The 12,549-nt window shown below is 35.7% G+C and overlaps 1 protein-coding gene across 1 annotated transcript in view; it reads right to left on the reverse strand.

Moving 5' to 3' along the window:
* The window catches only part of LOC139130126 (arylsulfatase B-like), a 38,477-nt gene that overhangs the window by 14,757 nt on the left and 11,171 nt on the right, over positions 1-12,549 (reverse strand). Inside the window, exons 5-14 of the mRNA XM_070695850.1 lie at positions 10,431-10,537; positions 9,945-10,015; positions 9,318-9,419; positions 8,508-8,571; positions 8,270-8,367; positions 7,769-7,911; positions 5,596-5,654; positions 4,840-4,957; positions 4,162-4,205; positions 1,856-1,948 (exon numbers count right to left, since the gene is read on the reverse strand). Coding sequence (XP_070551951.1) covers positions 1,856-1,948; positions 4,162-4,205; positions 4,840-4,957; positions 5,596-5,654; positions 7,769-7,911; positions 8,270-8,367; positions 8,508-8,571; positions 9,318-9,419; positions 9,945-10,015; positions 10,431-10,537 — 899 coding nt within the window. The remainder of the gene's footprint in view (positions 1-1,855; positions 1,949-4,161; positions 4,206-4,839; positions 4,958-5,595; positions 5,655-7,768; positions 7,912-8,269; positions 8,368-8,507; positions 8,572-9,317; positions 9,420-9,944; positions 10,016-10,430; positions 10,538-12,549) is intronic.

Consider the following 12,549-nt stretch of genomic DNA (forward strand, 5'->3'; position numbering starts at 1 on the left):
TCACTTTCGTAAAGCAGCTGAATCGGCGATCAGTCTTGGGGGATGTAAACACGGCCATACTTCTCCGCGGCCCCCGCATCCTTGACATGTTTTGGGCAACCTGTCGCAGTCTTGCTGCTGTTCTCGCTCTTGTCCACAGTTGATGATGATACACGCGAACGCTTTCTGGTGACAAAGGTCATACTGGTACGGCATTTCGATCACATAATCGATGTAGTAACTCCAGGAATTAAAGTCTATCTTACCGTACATCAGGCTTCCGAACCGTGTTTATTCGACGCGAAGTCACGGCACTCGAAAATGTGCACCGCAGAAAACGCTTGTCTGAATGCGTCTTTTCGACCCTTTCTTGTAATTTTGGCAAATGCGGCTAATACGGCATCCTACAATGCAATAAACTGACAATGGCTGCAGTTACTTCAGCCACCAAAGGCGTAACTTCTCACCATGTTGAAGCCACAGCGGTAAGCATTCGCTATGGCCGAGGTGAACACACTCACTAGTACATTCTATTAGTTACGTCATTTCCGGTGGCAATGCCCGCGAATTCCGAAAAGACCCGAATGGCAGCTAACTTCAAAGTCGCACAACATATTGCATTTTTATAATATTTAACAGCGTCGTTTCATTGGGGTGATGCATTTATTTGATAAAGTAGGGGTGGCCAAATCATATAGCATGGCTCATTTTAAGCAAATTAAATGCGGGACATACACTTTAAATATCTAATGTTAACACTGTTTTTCTTGTTTAATATGTTGGAATAAATAATTCAAACACAGAAAGCTTTCAAAATTTTGCTTAATAAAAAGTAAATCACAATTGTTACATGGTATTTTGGGTAAAAAATGTCAAAATTGTCAAAAAAAAATTATTTTAAAGTCGTCCTTGTCTACGTACACAAATTAATTTTGCTAAAATTGGTGTTTCTCATAACGAGCAGAATCTGAGCTTTCCAAAAATGTATGGTTTGTGCTATGCTAGTTTACTTAATGTAGGGGAGGATATAGTACCCCCTACCCCTATCCATTTTTCGCAATTTTTTTGCGGTACATGCAAAATAAAAAACCAGCCCAGATAGGTAGTGCATCCCAAAATATGCAATGTTAACATCTTTTTTCTTGTTCAGCAGGTCCCAAAATATCCAATGTTAACATCTTTTTTCTTGTTCAGCAGGCCCATGTAGTAGGGATGAGGGGAAGGGTGCACGGTGGGCCCCTCCAGCCCACGGACTAGTTAATGTCAATGTAGTGTCACCATTTAAGTTCAGCGCGACAAGGATGTTTTCTTCTGTTCTCCTGAAAGTTTTCTGAAATAATAATTTTATGGACTATAATATGCAATGCTCTTGTTTAAAAACGAATCTCATTTAGACTAAAGTGCATTTGTGAACAATAAAAACGAATATTAACCACATACACGCTACGTTGACTAGTTACACACTACTAATTTTAGCTAAGCATTAGAAAAAATGTTATATAAAGAGAACGAAAATGACGGAAAATACATTATAAAATACTGCTACTGGAGCCTTAAGCCGATCATACAATTAAATTATTTTGTTAAAATACTAGTGAGCTATACAATTTAATAGCCTTGTAACAGCGTATTTCTATAGGAAATGCTAGTGGTTGAAATTATTTCGATTGTTTTTTCCAAAGATTCAATAATGATAACGACCCATGTCTTATCAAAACAAATTAATACCGGTCATATAGTTTCGAGCACGGGTTAAATGAGGCGAATTGGTCGCCACTAAATTGATATTTGCAAGATTTTTGTTGATATTAAGGTTTGGTAACCAATGATTGCCATCTTCCGTGATATTCTAACACATCGGAACGGACACTCCTACCCTTTAGGTTAAAAAGCCTTGTGTACTCTTTAGAGATACGACCATCCTCTGCTTCTCCGAGGGAGTAGTTTTCGGGAGGAGGTAACCAGTGACCTGAAAACAGAAACACATTCATCAAAGATGCAGCAGACGTGATCCACCCTTCCATCAATGAAACCGCCAATTAAGATAGTTCGCGCAGCGAAAGAAGAAACTTTTGTTCAATCTTTCCTCTGGCAAATTTTCAACCATTTTTCAAAATTATGAATAAAAATTGGGATCACCGTGAGAGTTTGCTACTAGAGAAACAACATATCCCATACTTACCGATGTTTGAAATTCAAAATGGCGGCAATTCTTTCTTGTCTTTTTAGGGGGAAATAAAATTCTCGATTTTTACAAAGCTATATAAGCCTTTGAAAAGTGTATTTCCTAAATGATTTTCAAAATTAGACCTGAACAATTGCCGGGCTACAATGTCAAAAATTTGTGAGTCTGAATACTCCCCAGGGCACATTCTACCTTCCATAAGAAGTTGAAGAATGACTTCAAATTGTGTTTGTTGCCTTCTGCATTTAATTCTTTAAATTTGTACAATTATCTATCGCTGTGTTTGGATTTATATAAATTTTATAAATTCAATTGAAACAAATAACAAGACAATGCCTGTCCTTTAGTACAATAATATGCAACCATTTTCTGTAACTCTTATATATGTATAATTTTATGTTATGTTTGAAGCTGAAAGTCTTGATCATCAACAAATACTTTTGTCTGTTTAACTTTCTCCTTTTAGGCTGCAAAAATGTAAACTAACAAAAGAAATTTTAAACTCCAGCTCACAGAAATCTTTATACAATGCAATTGTAAAACAACCTAGTATGTAATCTAGTATACACACAGTTTGTGACAATTCGTTCTATGTGGAAGTCGAATAGTGTAGCTTGTGATGCCTATTATTAATATACATACTCTTAAAACAAATATTAACATTTAACATCAAGTTAAATTTCCTAATAGCAAGTTCATTACAATTACATCATGACTATATGGATTTTGTGTGATAATTGTACAGTTTAGGTTAAATGATGAATAAGTTGTACAAGTGAGCCAATATTTTAGGGGATCACCAACAACAAGTACGATATGCGTCTGTACATTTTCCATTCTTGTTTTTTTTTGTTGTTGTTGTTTGTTCTGGTATACACATAATTTGTGACAATTCGCTCGTTTGCCAATATGAGGCCTAATATATAGTCTATTTCTAAGTCAATAAAAGAAAGTAAACAAAATTTCAAATTGATAAAAATTATTTAGATAACACCAAGTACAATGTATTTCTCATATATACATTAGCGATTTCAAAGGTTTACTTATCTCCTTCCAGACATAACAATCCATAAATGGTATTTTCCTCCAAAAGAAGAGAAATTTGTTAGATAGAACTATCCGTGACAAGAATGTTACATCTTTTATTGGAGATTTAGTACTATTAAAGCATACTTTTAGGTTAAAATCATCAACTTGAAGGAAAACCTGTTTTATATGAGGGCATCTTTTGACGGATTTTAATAGACAGCTGCGGTCAAGGGTTACAATAATGTGTATTTGTTTGCATGTGAGTTTCTGCAACGGAAACCGTCGCTCTTGCGTACAATAAAAAAGGTTATAATATGTCTTGTCTACGAAGAAAACGTATTCTCAGAAACGTTTTCATTTGGTTGAATGCAACGCTTTGTTATTTAGCTATGGTAACATTTCACAGCTTGCTTGTACAAGGATAGTAGATTATCCATGTAATCTCTTCATGTAAAAGGTTTGCGACTGACATTGATGAAACAACGTTGTATTCAAAAGCGACACATAATACAATGTATTGTAAGACCAGCTTTCATCTTTCGCACCAAGAATACGTTTGACCAAAATAATCTGGTGTAAATCCAACCGTATTTTAGTCGGGGTATTTAACACCTCCTGTCCTGTGTTGTAGTATTGGTTTGCAGCTCTATCGTTAATAGGCCATATTTTTTCTGGATTTCCATAGAAAATACAACCTTGAAGCAGGTTTTGTACTGCAATGATTAAGTCATCGGGTTTAGCAATACAGGAGGTTAGATACAGTCTTCCTGACAAGGGTTGGTGACTTTTCAATATGTTCATGATGTTAAATATCATTGTAAATAGTGATTGAAGAAAAGTATTAAAACTAAATAAGTAACCGGATAGTAGCGTCGCTTTACTGATATGTGTTAACATTATTTGAGGCATGTGCGTACATCGAAATTTATCAGTGTTTAGCTTTATATGAATCAATTACGTTTGCTTACTTGGATTGCCAGCCCGTCCGTGTATCAATTTGTAATCTCCCATCCTGAAACATAATCAATGAATATATTTTAAATCTGTGAATTTGGTAAGGTAAAGATTTCAATCGCAGTTTAATCTGCAAGATTAGATATTCAACTAAGTTGACGGTCTAACTAAGCCTTCAACCTCTAGGAGGAATTAAACTGTTGTGAAAGAGTGTCATTTCCAGCTGTCGTATCGAGAATCTCATCCTTTTGGAGCTACATATAGTAAAGGTGATTTCGCTAAAGGATCGCGGGATCTTTCCGTGTATGAAGTACAAAAATTTATGGCGCAGTTCAACTCTTCCCGCTTTATAAAGAATGTGGCAGTTTTTCTCACAAAAACTCACAACTCAAAAAATGTATATTCGTGTTGTCACAATTTTTCAAAATTGTGAATGAGATTAGTTTTGTTCGTTTACAAGTTAAAACCATTAACAAAGTTCCAAAGCTCACCATAAACATAATTATATATTGGTTTGAATCGAGATTTGTGCCGCTTACAAAATTCTGCTGTTTGACTTTCAGACCGTTATCATATCATGTCCCTAGCGATATTGATTCCTGCATTTTACGATAGGATGATTACAAAAAAATAGATGAAAATTTCAGCATTATTATGTAAGTACTAAAGTGATATATGACGTGACGACTTACCGAATGGCTCGCATAGGAATATCAGTTTCTTCGTCAATATTGTAAACAAATTCTGTACGAGGTGAAGGGTCACCTTTGGATATTGTGTCCCATAAATTGAGACCGTCCATGTCTGAATCTGAAACGAAGTGAGGTTTACATTTTAATATATTGCTTCGTAGAGTCGCTAAAGTAAGGTCAAGAATGTAAGTGCTCTTGCTATGCTGTATATCTGAAATTTAAAACTAGAGTTAATGTAGAACAAGAAGAATGAAAAAGCAGCAATAAAAGAGTAGTACATAAAGGCGTGATTAAATCATTATAACCAAAAGTTGAATTGCTTTTTAACAGTATTTAAAGAATGAAATATGAATTTTTTGCACAACGTGACCCTCAGGGTGAAGGTATGTTCTTCAGAAATTCTACATACAGGAGGAAAAAACCCAAGAAATCCGGTGATTAAAATGCATTTGCATATATTTAAAATTGTGTCTAATCTCATCAAACTTACGACGGCTAATTGTGGTAGAAGTGAACCCGACCAATATAACATTTTTCGTCGACAAATTAGTGGAAAGTTAAGTTTTCCTTGCAAAGCGTGATTTAAGCAAAATACGTCGAGTTATGTGCAGCGACCCCTTACACGGACGAAAAAAACTAAATGTAAAACTAAAGAACGACAGAATAAGTACATATAATTGTTTACAAAAACATCTCTTTCAAAGTAGTCTGACGTAAACAATCTTTATGCAAATAAGAATTTTGAACTTTATTTACCTGATTCACCACCGATTAAGTTGACCAAAGTCGGAAACCAGTCAACAATATGCATCATCCTGAAATATCGCAATGGACCCAAAAAATCGTCAACAATTTGCTTTTCAATACACCTTACAATGAATTGGTGGAAAGTATTAGACATCATTTACCGTATGTAGCGTACGCTTTGAACTACCTCGCGAACTCACATATTCGCGCAATATTTTCTAGTCTTCTATATGTGTGCGCATTTTGTAGCTCTTTGAACCAATAAGGTTTTCACCATCTTATTATTGGAAAATCAAAATGTTATTTTTCCGATAGAGTTTGCACATGCATGGCAGCAATTTGGAATTTCTGTTATCTGTATTTTTAGGAAAATGTGTTGCTATAGTACCATATTCTCACGACGATCCCCGATGTTGAAGAAAATGATGGAAAATTTATTTGGCTAAAATTTGAGCAAAATTGTGTACACCATATCACCAGATATCTATCAATGTATCTATGTATGTATCTATGTATCGATCTACGTATCTCTGTATCTATCTATCTATATCTATCTGTCTATGTATGTATGTATGTATGTATGTATGTATGTATGTATGTATGTATGTATGTATGTATGTATGTATGTATGTATGTATGTATGTATGTATGTATGTATGTATGTATGTATCTATCTGTCTGTCTGTCTATCTATCTATCTATCTATCTATCTATCTATCTATCTATCTATCTATCTATCTATCTATCTATCTATCTATCTATCTATCTATCTATCTATCTATGTATTTATCTATCTATCAGTCTGTCTATCTATCAGTCTGTCTATTTACCAATCTACCTACCTACCTACCTACAAACTAATAATATCATATCATACAATACCATATTATATTATATTATATTATATTATATTATATTATATTATATTATATTATATTATATTATATTATATTATATTATATTATATTATATTATATTATATCATATCATATTATATTATATTATATTATATTATATTATATTATATTATATTATATTATATTATATTATATTATATTATATTATATTATATTATGTTATGTTATGTTAGGTTAGGTTAGGTTATGTTGTGATATGTTATGTTATGTTACGTTACGTTATGTTATGTTACGTAACATTACGTTACGTTAAGTTACGTTACGTTAAGTTACGTTACGTTACGTTACGTTATGTTACGTTATGTTATGTTACGTTATGTTATGTTATGTTATGTTATGTTATGTTATACTATGTTACATTATGATATTATTACGAAAGTACCGCCGAGGATAAACGTGGACATTGACGCAGATTGGCGCAGCGTGTCATCTTACCCAAAGGCCGATGCTTGTCGCAAATGTCCAGGTGCATTCTTTGCGGTATTTTCGTGATAACCTTATTATACATAAACATACACGACTAAGAAATCAAATTGCCCAAGTATGAACCGTTTTTGTGCTTTTTTGAAATGTCAAAAATGATTCTTCCGATTTATAGCACAAGTGTCGAACGCTATCCCGGCGGCGCCTTTGGCTAGTCTGTGCACGACACGTAAGATATGTTCTGTCAATCGACCAATGGGTCCTTTGAAAACATTCAACAGTGAATGCGCAGATCTATAGCCGCCAGGGATGGGGCGCCTTGGAACCGTAAATTTTTGGGGACGGGCCGGCGTTTCGTAAGGCTTTTGAGCACACGGAAAATTCTATTGTTCTCGATGGTAGATGTATCATAATACATTTTTAGCATAAATGATGATATTATGTGTGATCCTGGTCTTACATTGCCTTCGATAGCAAAATGAACCTAAAATTTTACCAAATACTCGTGTTTAGAAGATTTCGTAATCGACATTTTGTATATATGTTAGCTTTTCGCCATCATATTATTACTTTACAGTCTCATGGTGTGTGGTTGTGACGTATATCACAATTGCATCACTATTTAGTAAGATCAAGGTCATTCTAAAAGAAAGATAACCTAACATGAGATAAAAATAAAGATAATCACAAGAAACGATCGGTTAGAGAAATGAGTTCTCTTTTTCTTGTATCGTTGGTTTTGCATAAAGAATCGGGCATAATCTAAACCTTTTGATATGTCACTTTATTTTGTAAATACTCACTTTCTTCTGCAAATACAGAAACTGCACAAAACTACTCACTCGTTATTGATATAGCCAGTCTTCTTCAGCATTGGACCATGAGCGAAAGTGACAACCCGTGTCCCGCCTTCCCACAGGGTTTTCTTGGAACCACGAAGTGGCCAGTTGTTACCGAAGTTATTATCGTTTGCTGCTCCCCCATTCTAAGACAAAACATAAGCGCTTTAGTTATCGGTTTGTGGCTTAAACTGACAGGCTTCGTAAAAAGAGGACGCAATTCTTCAGTGTCCTTGAAAAATGCAGTGGTTGCTGTTGTCGGGTAATTTATGTCTTTGAATGAGCGAAGGTTCACTCAAAACATTTTGTACCACGAACATTCATTTGTATCTGTTCGACTGTTTTCGATAGTTTTTGTATGCATGTATATATATACGTTTATGTCTTTCTATTGGGCACCAGACTATGAATGGCCAAATTGGTACTCAGGCAGTCATTCTATAAAACCGCTGATCTGTCACCCTGTTGCCAGTTTACCAATTATCCCCTTCTTGTACTACATACATCTGACTGGAAAATCAGCAGTGTGTTAGTCAACAACCCATGTTTCTTGAATGCCTTGACAAGACCAGCCACCGAGTCGTCCATCGCTGTTATCATGGCTGAAATAATCCCAAAAGGACAACAGACAGAGTTATTCAGGAGCATGTTGCTAGTTACCATCTACTAAAATGCTAAAGAATATCGACCATTTACGTAAGCGACAAGACAACGTTTAAAGAAGAATAAAGAACTAGTTTACCTAGTTTAGTTCTTCGTCCCAGATTCTCCACAAACAAGTACTTGTTTAGGTACTTCTCAGGAACCTAAAATACGTGACAAACAAACAAATATTGAATAAACATAAATATGCAATGTAATAGAATGAAGTTTGAAAGAAACGTAAAGACTGATCAGAAGTAATATAATCACAGAGACAAATTATTGTATGTCGGTTTACTGTGCGGTGATATAGACACTGTATGTGTATTTCATATATTGTCGAGGTAGCTTAAATTGAAAGTAAACCCTCTTTTCAAGCAATTGTGATATACATGCTGGTGCATCTGAATTCCTCGACATTAAACGTATGGCACGGTTTTCTGCTGAAGCGGCATTGTATATGAAAGGCTATGTTCATATGTTTTATTTCAGCGATATGGTAGGTGAAAGTTATGACGATTTTTCCAATGTCTGTTTTGTCTGTCAACTATAATTCTTGCGCTACTACCCAAAGCATGTTGAAACACTAAGTGTTTAGTTTGTAAACACATAGTCAACATATGTCTATTGCACAGTTTTTGTATACATTTGAATTCATGGCCAGACACTATTTTACTTGCAAATAATATCAATGCAAATTACATATACAGGCTGGGTTGTCAATGTCAAGCGCAATATGGTGTATCTCAACAAGCCTGTTGGAGTAAAACAAGTTTCGGCAGTAGTCGACATCTAAAACTATGACTGCGAAAGTATCAGCAACTGTCGTTTAACGTAAGATAATAAGCTTATAACCAGTTTAGGAAATTAACTTTTGAAACACAAACATTACGGTACATGTACAACATACCTGCAGTGGTCCGTGCACACTTTGCAAAGAGTAGTACATAAACAACGGCTTACTCTTGTCGTGATTGGCCACATAGTTGGAAGCTTTCTCAGAGAACAGGTACTGTAAGGTCAGAGTGAATTCACAAGATAGACTTGGTCAGCATTTTCGTGTAAACAGACAATCCCGCAGACGATAGGCATGTTTTCAATGGCAGTACATATCACTTACAACGGAGTCTAGTGCTCTGTGGAACAGACAATTTTCTGTCGATAAAGACGGTATGCAACCGTCCACTTGTGTATAGCCCAACTTCTCAAGAAATTGCAATTTCGTACTTATATCCGCTCTAACAACTCATGAACAAGTCATTTGGTCACACATTAGGGAAAGCATATTTCCCTAATGAGTAGTGTATGTTTTACAATGAACATATTTTACAACTATAGTTTAATACATTATATTTTTCTGTAATAACTATGTTAAGCTTTGGATTTGCATAGGAAAGAAGTGAGTGAGAGAAAATTGCAAAGTATAATGTAAGAGAAGAATTACTTTTAGATGATAATCTTTTATTGATACTATTAGACATTTTTCAAACGAATTACATAGGGATACTATTAGATAAATATTTTGGCAAAAACCTACCGATGAATAGACGCCTTTTTGATCCCAATCCGGCGTAAAGTCTTCTCTTAAATCTAAGAATTTTTTCGCACCTAGAAGATGTTATCACAAATGACGCCTTTTTTTGAGTCGTCTTTTTGAGCCATAGTCAGATACGAGAAAAAGCAAGAGGCAGCAACAATGACAATGGTGACCATGGTTACGTCCCGTTGACAATGACACTCCTACTAATAATGACATAAATTTAACTTTATCGACAACCCTCATGAGCACAAGAGGCGGTAAAGCATTTTACGAATCCTGCTTCTAATAATTTTTCGGTGATAAATGCTTAGCAGAGAAATATCAGACGATAGGCATAAAATATTTTGCCGATGTAATCATAGAAAATGTGCTTTTATTTGTATATCATCGTGATGCTGCCATATATTGAATCAATCAAACTTAATGACAAGTAATTACAGTAACAATCGCAATATGCCATGATAAGTAGTAGCACGTACTGACCAGTTCTATGTGTGTAATAGTCAGTAGCAGCCGTGTAGAAACCGTAGAAGTGATCAAAGCCTCTTCCATTTGGTGTATACTCATCTTTACAAAAGCCCAGATGCCACCTGAATGGGAAGTGTAGTGAGTGAAAATATCTCTACCTTGATGTACTTTTTAATATGTCAGTAAAACAGATAAACATGTACTTTCAAATCTGTCGAAATGCCTTTTCTTGAACTTTTCGACACGCACTGTAATACTCAGTATTTTGCACCTGCGTCTGTAGGCTATGGAGTTTCGTCATACAGTAAGTTTCGGTATCAGTGGACGAGGAGTCCAATAACTTTAACACGGAGTACAATAATGCAGGTGCTATTGAGATCTATTTGACGTTTGAGTTCATCACACCTTTACGTCAACACAGGTCAGAACAAGAGAAGATTTACATTTTTACAAACAAATATTTTACGAAACTTTCAGTACTTCACGCAGTGAATAATAGTCAGTCAAAACCATTGAGTTTGAGTAAAATCATTCTGCTGACCTACAATCTCTACCGCGCACCCTGCGCTGCGCGATTAGCGGACTCGCTGAAGATGTTCCAAGTCTGCTCGCGATTGCTCTAAGGAGTGCGCGACAGGCGGCAAAAACGCCTTGAATTCAACTTTGTCTGGTAAAATTGGACTAAAAGGTGTATAATTATAAAGTTATTCACAAAATACATGGACTTATGTTCAGTACATCGTGAGGCGGATGTATTTTCCAAGACGCATAGCGTCGAGGGCAATACCTACGCCGCACAATATTTACGAGGACATATATCCTCGTATTTTGTGAATTACTTATTATTACATGCCTCGTATATCGAACGTCACGTACTCCATATGATTCAATGGTAACTCGCCGATGACGTCGCGGGCCGTATAATCATCACTGGACAGAAAGAGAACTGGAACTATTTTCAATTTGACAACATTTGGATGTAAAAGTGTTCAAATTTCATGTTTCGCATAGGAAGTCCGATTTTAGGAAAATTTTGCATAAAAAATTGATAAACCGTATACAGTACGTGTCAAAATAGGAAACGCATGTACGGTACGGATACTGTACGGTACGGTACGCGTACGGTTCGGCACGGTTCAGGTACAGATCTGGTACATGCACTTTCATGTTGACCATATTGCTCAGTACGATACGGTACGGTACGTTAACGGGTACGGTTGACGAAATTCTGGTGGTATTTGACATAGCCGCATGGGCCGACAGTAGTAACAGTAGTTTAAATATATTAATGCTCCGTTTGATGCTGAAAATCGTTCCATTTTAACAGATTTTCGTCTAAGACGAAAGTAAAACACTTGATTATCATTTACCAATAAATCTAAATATTTTGAGAGAAACCTGTGTAAGAGAGGCATGTATAGCCCAAACAAGGGAATATGATGTACCGTCAGGGCAGGAGACAATTTGTCCTCCTTACCTCGGCAAAATGTCACCTACCCTCGGGCACATAGTCCCGTGTTTGGGCTATAATATATAATATTGCCAGATGACGCGGAATTTAATATTTTAAGGTGTTACTTGAGTTTGAGTTTCGTCTTAGACGAAAATCTGTTAAAATGGAACGATTTTCAGCATCAAACGGAGCATTAATATATTTAAACTACTGTCACACACGTAGTAAAATAAGGAAAGGGTTGAAGATCACATACACTGTGTCACGATGTCTTCCGTAAAACTAGTGAACGCTTAGAATATTCATGAATTCGTAAGTAAACAGAAAGGTACACAACGTATTATTCATAAATAAACGGTAAAGGAGCTCCCTAGTGACCTGCCATTGAGAGAAATTTCTGAAAAAAGTCAAAAATCTGAAAGCCTTAACCTCGCAACCGGTCGTGTAGAGAAATGTTGGCAAAAATTCCACACTTTACATTAACAGCCCACGATCGGTCGTGGAGAAAAATTACCAGGGAAAAAGTCCAAAGCCTGAAAGCCATCACCTCATGACCGATCATTGAGAAAATGTCGGGCTAAATTCAACACATTACAGCCACGACCTCACGGCCGGTCGTTGAGAAAAATTACCGGAAAAAATTGAAAGCTTGAAAGTCATAACCTCATGACTGATCGTTGA

The sequence above is a fragment of the Ptychodera flava genome, chromosome 1, assembly GCF_041260155.1.
Source record: "Ptychodera flava strain L36383 chromosome 1, AS_Pfla_20210202, whole genome shotgun sequence".
Taxonomy (NCBI): Eukaryota; Metazoa; Hemichordata; class Enteropneusta; family Ptychoderidae; genus Ptychodera; species Ptychodera flava.